General features: G+C 42.3%; 1 protein-coding gene across 1 annotated transcript in view; it reads left to right on the top strand.

Moving 5' to 3' along the window:
- The window catches only part of SHISAL2B (shisa like 2B), a 56703-nt gene extending 46977 nt beyond the window's left edge, over positions 1 to 9726 (top strand). Inside the window, exons 2-3 of the mRNA XM_069963527.1 lie at positions 4949 to 5109; positions 9584 to 9726. Of these exons, the coding sequence (XP_069819628.1) occupies positions 4949 to 5109; positions 9584 to 9726 (304 nt within the window). The remainder of the gene's footprint in view (positions 1 to 4948; positions 5110 to 9583) is intronic.
- Positions 9727 to 11433: the final 1707 nt, after the last annotated feature.

Here is an 11433-nt window from a genome sequence, read left to right on the forward strand (position 1 = left end):
GGAGAGGGCCATCTATAAGGAAGGGGGGGAGAGGGGGACATCTATAAGGAAGGGGGGGAGAGGGCCATCTATAAGGGGGGGCAACATAGGGGGAGAGGGGGCCATCTATAAGGGGACAACATAGGGGAGAGGAGCACAACATAGGGGAGAGGGATATTATAAAGGGACAACATTGGGGGAGAGGGGAACATCTATAAAGGGACAATATAGGGGGAGAGGGGGCCATCTATAAGAGGACAACATAGGAGGGGCCATCTATAGGGGGGGCAACATAGGGGACCATCTATTAGGGGACAACATGGGGGGCATCTATAAGGGGGACAGCATGGGGGGCTTCTATAAGGGGGGTAACATAAGGGGGCTATTTATAAGGAGGGGCGACAGAGAGGAGGGCCATATAATAAAATGGGATCACATAGAGTCAGCCTTCCCACTAAATGAGAGTTTAAAGGGGCCAATGCAGATGTGCAGTATAGAGAGATGAGGATGGTGCCAGTGTGAGGAGACTAATATGTTTTTCTGGCAGATTCTGTGGATTTGTGGCTCGGAGAAGGAGATGGAGAAGAAAATTAAAAGGGAAGAACTCCGATCAGAGAAGACGTCCCCTGTAAGTCACCTGATATAACTGTACTGTAATTTATATGGTGTACAGGACCTGTGTAGAGCTGAGTGTGTTGATGGCGTAGTGGTCGATCGAGAGGGGGCGGGCGGGGGGGGGGGGGCCCAATCAAAAGTTTGCTATGGGGCCCAGCCATTTCTAGTTACGCCCCTGCCTGTGACCTCTCCTATAAGATCAGCACCCTCCTGTCCTGATATCCTCTGTGCTGCTGTGACCTCCCCTATAAGATCAGCCCCTTCCTCTCCTGACATCCTCTATGCAGTTGTGACCTTGGGGGGGACAACAGCAGGGGACCGGGTGAGGTGGCAAGATGTTTATTGGTGGCAACAGCAGGAAACCAGGTGGCAATATGTTTATTGGGGGAAACAGCGGAGGAACAAGCGGCAGTATGTTTGTTGGGGGTAGTGGCGGTGGGGTGGACAATGCATACTGGGGGTAGCAGCAAGGGACCAAACATTACGTTTATTGGGGCCAGCAGGGAGGGGAGGTAGGCAGTGTTTTTTGGGGACAGCGTGGGGGAGTGGCAGTAGCAGATTATAATGTTGGCGGTTTGGGCGGATTGACCGGGGGGGGGGGGGAAACCAGGTTGGGTGGACAGCCCGGGGCCCAGGGTACATTTAATCCATCCGCCACTGCCTCTCCCAGCTCTGTGTCACGTGATCAGTCGGGCTCCATAGACCTCCATTATAAGGCAGACTGATCACATAATTATGCTGACACAGAGCGGGGAGAGGACTCGCTGCATTGCAGTCCTTTCCCTACTCGTTCTCCCGATCAGCATGGGTCTATGATATATGAATCGGTATGGTTCTATGACATGTAAAAAGTTTTCCCAAAGGACAGTGACACTTTAAGCATGATTAGTATGAAAAGTTTAACGGCACATCAGATTAAATAACTATTCACAGTTAACTATGGCAGCCTGTCCCTTGATCTTTGTAGTGTATTTCTTTGTGTTGTATCCTGATTGGTATTCCCTGGTTTCCTGATTTTTGCTTGACTTCCTTACTATTCCCCCCGACTTCTGTACTGCAACGACCGAAAGCTACCAATCCGACTAGTTGACCCTGCGATTAGTATGTTTCTGTTGTTTCGTCTTTGTCTTGTGTTTCATTTATAGTAGCACAGTGATCAGTCTTCTGGTTGGGGCCAGCCTGCTAAGGAGTTGATCACTCCAAAAGGAAGAGACAACAGGGTGGAACCAGCGTTAGGGCAACACTTGTCCTGTTTCTCTGGGTCCTAGCCTGACAGTAATCCTGTGTCAAGTAAGGCCATGTGACTTTTGGTATTGGGATTATTGGAAGGACCAGTTCTACAATGACAGCCGAGCATCACTATCAGATGTAAAGGATGGCATTCATCAGTATGTTGTACCTATTAAAACTGACTCACTACACCACAGTGGTAGAAAACATGGTTCCACAAGGGGGACATATTAAACATTTGCAGTCTGATTTGCATAGCTATAGCACCACCTGTCAGTGACTTTAGACCAAAAAATGTTATTTAATAAATGGCGAATACATCATCTTTTCTACTGACTCAGAATTCTTTATGAGGTTCTTAAAATCCTTTTTAAACCTTGCAATGTAGTGTTAAGATCGGAACTGTCTCCTGTTATGTCTAGCGGCATATACTCTGAAGCGAGAGCTCTCAACCATTTCATCAAATCTCTAACCTAACCTTGGGATTGGAGCCATCTATACACCTAATCCGTAGTTGTTCTCTTTAGAATAGAACCATTATGAAATACTGACTGATTGGACAAGGGTAATAAGCAACAATGGAAGCAAGTAGAGCAGCTGGCCGGTAGAGATATAAGTACATGAGTGAAAGAAAGCTTATTGTATTTACTGTAGAACAGATGTCCCCAGCGACCAGCAAGAAATAAAAGCCTAGCCATAAATAAGTGCACCCATTTTCATTGATTTGTATTGCTTTTTGTATTTATGTCTGGTTTTACATGTTAACAGGGGTTGCTAAAGCCACTTAATTCCTCAGCACCTGGTATGCTCTACATTGACAAATGGACTGTATAAGCAGATAATACCACATTCATTACACTTACCTATAACACTTGTAGACTTGTTTTTTCCTTGGCACATGTCAGACAGAGATTGGGACACATGGTTTGGGTAATGTCCCCACTGATTTCCTACAATCGAAAATCCACCAGCACAATAGTTGTTTTGTCTAGAGGAATGAGCTACTATAGATTCCTTTAAGCCGATGTGCAGACAATTATTTCAAACATTTAGATGCAGTTATTACTATTTGAGGGTGTCCCACCAGATACCAGAGACCAAATAATTTTTCACGTTTGTTTCATTTGTTTCTCTTTAGTCAAATTTATGCAGATAAATATAGAATTCAGTTCTCAAACTTTCAACTGCCACTGTACATGAGAATACCTATTTTTGCCTGTTGCACAAAAAATGTATACCAATTAACATATTGGCCTAGGCATAAAGAAAACCAATCAACAACAAAAAAAAGAGTATAATACAGTTAAAGGAGAAGGCCGGCGAAATTTTTTATCAAAGTATTGTATTGTCCCCTAAGAGCTATACAAATCCCCAATATACAATTATTACGGAAAATGGACATAAAGTGCTTTTTTCCCTGCACTTACTACTGCATCAAGGCTTCACTTCCTGGATAAAATGGTGATGTCACGACCCGACTCCCAGAGCTGTGCGGGCTGTGGCTGCTGGAGAGGATGTGGCAGGGGGACACTGAGGGACACGGCACTGGAGGGACACTGAGCATCCCCCCACCATCATCCTCTCCAGCAGCCACAGCCCGCACAGCTCTGTGAGTCGGGTCGTGACATCACCATTTTATCCGGGAATTGAAGCCTTGATGCAGTAGTAAGTGTAGGGAAAAAACACTTTATAAGCATTTCCAGTAATAAGTGTATGTTGGTGATTTGTATAACGTTTGGGGGGGTAATACAATAATTTAGTAAAAGTTTTCGCCGGACTTCTCCTTTAAGCAAACATGCTGATACATCAGCCAGCATACTTCCTGGAAACCTACACATGTAGCCAACGTCCCTGCCGGGTATAACCTGCAGACTTACTATAAAAATACCTGGGCTGTATGTGAATGTGAGAAAACTGGTCATTCAGGCTTTTTATGTGGGTCAAGTAATCACATTCACCTGGTGTGCCCACATTGTATCAGCAATTCTATCCAGCGGTGGGCCTTCCATCACGTCAGCGCACCGACGTCTTCATTATAGCATACATGTGCAGTATAGCACGGATAGGACGTTAGTCTAGGCCTTCTTTCTTCATTCTAGATTTTAGGGGGGTCTAAGGACCAGGTCCACCTATTGATTGACATGTAACATAGTGACCATTAAAGGGGTTATCCCTGGTGCTTTTTTCCACCAGAAATAATGCCACTCTTGTCAGTTTGTGGCTCCATTCCATTGAAGTGAATAGAGCTGTTATACTACACCCAACCAGAGGACAAGTGTGGTGCTGTTTTTGGAAGAAAGATGTTATGTTTTTCTAATTGTAGATAACCCCTTTCAAGCCATTGCTTCCCCAGGTAAAAGATGAACACATATATGTGGCCATCCCCATGATGTAAACACAAATATGATTCTTCAGAACACCTATTTCTATTGCACTATGGTCCAGTACGGATCCTCACGTGTCGACATTGTAGACTATTCAGCATGCTGAAATGCACTGTGTGTTTTTTGCTGTGAAAATGCATGAGGTTTTCTGCATTTTTCCCCTGACCTTCGAATTACACTGAAAAACGAATAAATTACGTCATGTGACCCCAGCTTTATCGTTTCATTAAGGTGTATTCTGTGCACTAAAAATACAAAAAAAAACATGTTTATTTGCCCTGATCCCCTGCTTTTCCCATTTGAAGGCTCCTGGTGCTCACAGCTTCCTTCTTTCTGAACGTTCTTTTCATGGCAGATGCCTGGTCAGCGAATCATTTCTGCAACCAGTGAATAGAGGGCATTTGCTGCTGGCATTAAGGAAGCAGGAGTCATCTGGCCTGGAGGTGTGGGGGGATCAGGGCAGGTGAGTATAGTTTTTTTTTTTTTATGCACAGTAAGTCCATTTCCCAACAATTATTTGGTGCTAGGACACCCCATTCATTGATTTTTAGCAGTAGGCACTTATTAGGTTTTTCAATTGTAATGGTTATTGTCTGTTTTCAGATTGTTGGAATTTTCATTAAAATTCAACTGTAGTGCAGCCTCCGACTTTGGACATTAAAGGACTGTAATATCTCTAAAGTGTGTCATCTATGTCTAGGGCCACACACTAATGCAATGTCTTATGTGTTTTCTTGCAGTATAGGAGCTCTTATTGGCCTGGCGATTGCAGCATTGGTTTTACTAGCATTTGTTGTCAGTGTGTGCGTATTATGCTATTTATTTCTATATACAAAACCCCAGAGGATAGAGACTGGTTTAAAGCTACAGCATTCTGGAACATCATTAGCATCACATAGAGGTATGTATATTCTTTTTAATGTTACATAAACAACATAGTCAGATATGAATTTGCATGGGGAAAAGGAATAGGACCCATTGCTGATGAGGATTGGGATAATGTGGTAGCTAATTGGGAATGGATGTCCATTAATAAAAACCATCAATTGACCCAGATAAAAATAATAAATAGATTACACTTCCCACTGAATATACAGTTTTATTTAAGATGGTTAGATATCAACAGGATACCTGCCCTAGATGTGGGGATATAGGGGCGAAAATTATACTCATATGCTATGGAGCTGCTTAGAACTCCAATGGGGGAAAATATTTACAAACAAATGGGGACAGAGGTACCATACAATTTTTTATGCAGGATTCTAGGGTCTTCTTTATATGACAAAGGCGCTAACAACACTTTCCCAAGACTGCTATTCATAGCAAGGCTACTGATATTACTAAATTTGATAAATCCATTCCCCCTACTATAGAGCAATGGTTAAATTTTCTTAAGAAACACGGATTAAAGAAAGGAGTTATATGAACAGGAAGAGGGAATTGAAAGTGTTTCATTCTGTATGGGGGGAGGTCTGGGTTGATGCATAAGAGCAGCCTTGATATAGGATTGTATTATTGTGGTGTAATTTTAATTAAACATTATCATTTATTTATTTGTTCTCTGTCTCTCTCTTGTCATTCTCCTATCAGTGGATGATGGGGCCTGGGTTGGGTGGGGGGACAAGCGTGTTATAAGAATTGTAAATGTATAAATAGGTTTTTAAATTTATTTGAAATGCAAAAAAGAAAAGTTTATTAAGAAAAAAAGTATATGAACTTGCTTAAATGGGCAAGCTGTACAAAACCAATAGTTTGGTAGTGACTAGGTAGAAAAGGTTTTTTGCCAACCATGATAAAAATAGTAATATTCCACTTTATCTTTGGAGAGATTATTTTAGGTCCGATTATAATAATTTGGGCATACAGATGGTAATCCTATTTGGAATGGGGGAAAAAAACCTTTACATTTTTTGCTGTCCCCGTCCTGTCAATAGTCACATTGGAGCAAATGCTCACCCAGTATAGAAAACTCACGGGATCAGGTACTCTTACACTCAGCCTAGGGAATGTGAGATGAGCAGCAGTGCACCCAGCATATAAGTGTAACCAGTGTGCCATTAATGATGGCATCTGCTACAGCTCAATATTATAGATTTGTATTGCTGATATATTTAGTTTATGTACTCCTCTCTGCTATGCTATCACATATTGATGGTAAAGGTGCACTGGACTGGGCAGGCTGTCATTGGGCTGTAGGCCAATTTATACAGTATATCACTATACAGTATACAGTATGGGGAAGACAGCACTGGTACATGAAAGAAGAGGTTACAATATGCACTGAATGATGATGATGAGGTTAACCCCTTAAGGACAGAGCCTAAAAATCACCTTAAGGACCAGGCCAATTGTCACTTTTGTGTTTTCGTTTTTTCCTCCTTGTCTTTGAAGACCCATATCTCTCTTATTTTTCCACCTACAGGGCCATGTGAGGGCTTGTTTTTTTCAGGAACAGGTGTACTTTGTAATGGCATTCAATCTGCCATAAAATGAATGACAGAACCCCCAAAATATAATTTATGGGGTGAATTTGGGTCACAAAATACGATTCCGCAAATTTTGGGGGGTTCCATGTTTACATAATGCACTTTACCGTAAAACTGACATTTTTTTCTTTATTTTATAGGTCAGTCTGAAACAGCGATATGCATGTTTACTAGGTTTTCTAACGTTTTACTATTATTAGCAATAAAACTTTTTTTTGCAAATAAGTACATTTAAAGTGGCCCAATTGTGAATCGTTTTTATTTTTTCACCAACGGGGTCTTATGGGGCATCATTTTTTGCATCATGATCTCTAGTTTTTATTAATACCATATTTGTGTAGATGAGATGTATTGATCAATTTTTATTTATTTTATTTTAAATGAAATGTAATAAAAATAATCCATCCTGGCTTTTATTTTTACCGCTTTTTGTTTATGCCGTTCACCGTGGGGGAATAATAGTGATCTATTTTATGAGATCAGACAATTGTGCACGCTACGGTATATTATATGTTTATTTATTTTTAGGTGTTTTATTTATAAAATGGGAAAGGAGGGTGATTTAAACTTTTATTGGGGGAGGGGCTATGGGGCATTTTCTTAACCTTTTTTTTTTTTTTACACTTTTTATGTCCCCTCAGGGGACTTTAACAATTTTACATTACATTGCATACACTGATCATTGCTATACCATAGCATAGCATTGATTAGTGTTATCTGCAATCATTGCAGAGAGCCTGCCTGTGCAGACTCTTTACATGGATCGCCAATCTGACTGCCGGGAGGAATGTAAGAGACCTCCGGCAGTCAGATAGAATGATCCGAACCCCCGCAGTAACGCTGCAGGGGTCCCGATCAATCAGTGACAGGAGTGCAGCTCCTGTCACTGATCGTGGCACTGCAAGGGTTAATGGCGGCCCGTGACAGTTCACACATGCACCCAGGGGCTTATCTAAAGGCTGATGGGCCCTGGTACAATTTTTTTCTGGAAGACAGGACCATGTTTTTTAACCGTGGATAAACCCTTTAAGGGCTTGGAGTAGGAGTATTAAAAAAGGAGCTGATGCTCTGGGTTGTACCTTCATGGGACAATCATTAATTATTAGGGGGCAGACAGGGCAATTGACCGATTGCTGGGAGGGGGCTGGTGAAGACCCAGCGGTCTTGGTGCACATTGGCACAACGATAAAGTTAAAGGCAGGTGAAGGATCCTTAAAAGTTATTTCTGGGAGCTCCAAGGTAATATTTTATGAAATATTGCCTGTACCACGTGCCACTACAGGGAGACAGCAGGAGATTAGGGAGGTAAATAAGTGGCTTAAGAGCTGGTGTAGGATAGAGGGGTTTGGGTTAATAGAGAACTGGACAGACTCTGTCGGTTACATGCTCTATGATAGGGACGAGCTGCATCTGAATGGGGAGGGTACAGCTGTGTCGGGGGAGAAGATGGCTAAAAGGTTGGAGGAGTGTTTTAACTAGGGTCTGCGGGACACAACTATGACACAGAAGGTGAAGATAGAGTAGATGGAGAGCTGAGGCTAGATTATGACCATATACAAATAAGGAAGGGGGAGGGGTCTGCCTATATGTTAATTGCTGCCTTAATCCCATTCTGTGGGAGGATATATGTGATGATAATGTGGAGTTCCTTTAAGTGAAAATAAGGAGAGGGAGGAAGAATAATAAAATACTTATAGAAATGAGTCTCCAAGGGGAAGTAAAAGAAACATAATATCTCCTAATAAGACAACTAGATGAGGCAGCAAAGCAAAATGAGGTTATTATTATGGGGGACTTAAAAGGGAACCAATCAGAAAATTTGTGCCCATAGAGCTCCCAGGGAAACTGCAGAGATGTTGCTAGTACATCTCATACCATACCGGGGGTTGCATGTTCCATGGCTTTATATCTTTGCAAAATTAACCAGGCACGTAGTTTAGGAAGAGAGTCATGACTAGTTATCTGGGCGGTGTCCTATTCATGGCTCTCTGCCTGTCAGTGCACTTTGCAGCAGTGATTGACATGCAAGGAGGCCCGTTAGAATAACCGCCGTATAGATCACTGCTTGACTTGTAGGTACACTTGAGAAATATTATTTTAGAATATCTGAAGACAGTCTCTGAATACTTTACAATACTGGAGATAGACTTGACTGAATAGCTTTGAATTGACTAGCAGTGGTGACAGTGGACTGCATGCAGAGTAGGAAGAGAGATAGGTCCTATGCAGACCCTTAGGTACTCAGCTGTGAGGGGCTTTAAAGAAAAGAACACACATCCACGGGTATGAATATCCGCCTATTGCTGTCTGTGGCACTGAGTGGCACAGATGCAGGAATGCAGGCCCCGCCTAGTGGGTAAAGCTAGCCATCGGGGTGTCCCCGAAGGAAACCTAGCACATTGAAGCAGAGTCCTTGCCTTTAGTTGCACTTACCTAACTGCTGACTAAAACTCCTCTTCTATCATATATATATATATATATATATATATATACCTACCTTTTAGGGGCTATCTAATTGGGCAGTAATGTACTAGAAACCACTGAAGTCTACCCTAGCTTATGAAATGGCTTATGGTCTATGAATGTGGCCGTAAAAAAATTCTGAGAAAAACACTTTCACAATTCTCCCTTTTTCTTAGTTTCCCATAAGATATGATAAGTGGAATAAAGTATATAGTGACACCAAGTGGTGGGAGCGCATACTGTTACTTTCATCCCAGAGCATAGACATACATTATTACTGACCAACACAAGTACAGCAGTGGAACATCCGCTCTGGAACACTGCACATCCTCATCAAGGGTCATGGATTAATCTTTAGTTGGTTCCTACAGCATATAAAAGTCAGATGCTAATAGCTCATTGTTCCCAATGCATTTACTCTAACAGTACTTGAAGATGATGCAATGTACTTCACACAATGCAGAACCTCTACAGTGCTTTTAGAGTTGCCATGCAACAAAAGATACTGGTATCCTAAAGTGTCGCCACATAGAGGTAGACCATATGTGGCTAAATCATTGAAAGGTTAGATCTTTTTTGGGGGGGGCAAGTTTGAACTAAAATAATCTCAGATTTTATCTACATATTATATTTATCTATTTATCTATCTATCTCTTTCTCTCTCTCTCTCTCTCTATATATATATATATATATATACTGTATATATATATATATATATATTTAGTGGTGCATTGGATTACAAGCATAATCCGTTCCAGGACCGTGCTTGTAATCCAAATCACTCTTAAACCAAAGCAAATTTTTCAATAAGAAATCATTGAAATGCAGAAAATTGGTTCTCCACCCCAAAAATAATGATATTTTTTTTATTCTGAATAACATGTTGAAATAACAAGTGAAATAAAATAAACATTCAGAAACAGATGAATATGTGATATTATAAGTTACTGTACAGTACAGCAATCAGCATGTGGAGTATAATGTATAATAAGTGCATAAACCTGAAAAAGACAGCAGCAAGGATACAGAAAGGAACTGCGGATCCCCATAATGCAGTAGCGTAGTACAGGCTAGAATAGTTAAGTGGGGCTGCTGTCAGAGGTCTGTGTGGTCACATGAGAGAAATAAGGAAGGGGGTGTGTTCAGGATGGACCAATCAGGGAGTGAGAATGTGCAGGAGGACAGTGACAGAGACTTTATATACAGCAGTGTGTACAGCTGAGTGTAGGTGCAGGCACATTATAGCAGCCCTGTGTATAGCTGAGTGTAAGTGTAGGCACATTATATCAGGAATGGAGAGGATGGGAAACACAAAGGCTGACAGAGACTGCAGGAAGCATGAAGGAATGAGCAGGGCTGATGTGGGCACATAGAGGAGTTACAGCTATGAAAAGATTACATCCACAGTCCTGTCCCCTGATGCAAGCCCCAGCCTGAAATGCATCTGCTCTGATTTGGAAGGTGAGGAAGACTTCCTAGGTTAGAGTACAGGGCTGTAGACCCCACTATGCAGGCCATGCTCCTTCCCCACTTGCCCTCCCATCTAGTACAGGGAGCTCTTAAACCAAAGCAATGCTCTTAAACCAAGTTACAATTTAGAAAAACTGTGAGCTCTTCTTGCAAAAGGCTCTTAATCCAAGTTACTATTAAACCAAGGTACCACTGTATTATATATATTTCCCTTTACGTCCTAAGTGGCAGCACATATATGGGGAAGATTCTATCTTCCTGCAATGATAGGACAGATGGTAACAAGCAATTAAGGATTTAATGAGCCTGCCTATAAGATCCTCTATAGCCCTAGCCTCCTTGTGTTTTTTTCTGTCCTTCTGTGGGACAGGTGGTGGAAGGAGGAGGGGGGTCTGCTGATGCTTTCTCCCTTCCTTTTTTCCTTCAGGCACCTTTCCCACTGCACGGTCGTGCAGTGGGAGAGGGGATAGATGTTTATTTATTTATTTTACTTTCTAAATTTTATATATATATATGTAGGTGATATTCCTCCAGGCTCCTATCAAACAGGAAACATACAACAGTTTTTTTTTTACCTGAGAGATGATTTCCCGAGCGGCATGGAGGTGGCGGGTGACGTCATCACTAGGCGCCTGCGTGATTGCGTCATGACGCGGCGGGCGTGCTGACGTCACCACGTGCGCCTCCGGCCTCGCGTCAGCGCCGCGTCACTCGAGGGGCGGAATTGCCTAGACGCGCATGCGGCGGCACGTACCCACGTGGTACGTAGTAGGAGGGGCCATGCGTCAGCACGCAGACGCGGCCCG

The sequence above is a fragment of the Dendropsophus ebraccatus genome, chromosome 3 (genome assembly GCF_027789765.1).
Source record: "Dendropsophus ebraccatus isolate aDenEbr1 chromosome 3, aDenEbr1.pat, whole genome shotgun sequence".
In the NCBI taxonomy this organism is placed as follows: domain Eukaryota; kingdom Metazoa; phylum Chordata; class Amphibia; order Anura; family Hylidae; genus Dendropsophus; species Dendropsophus ebraccatus.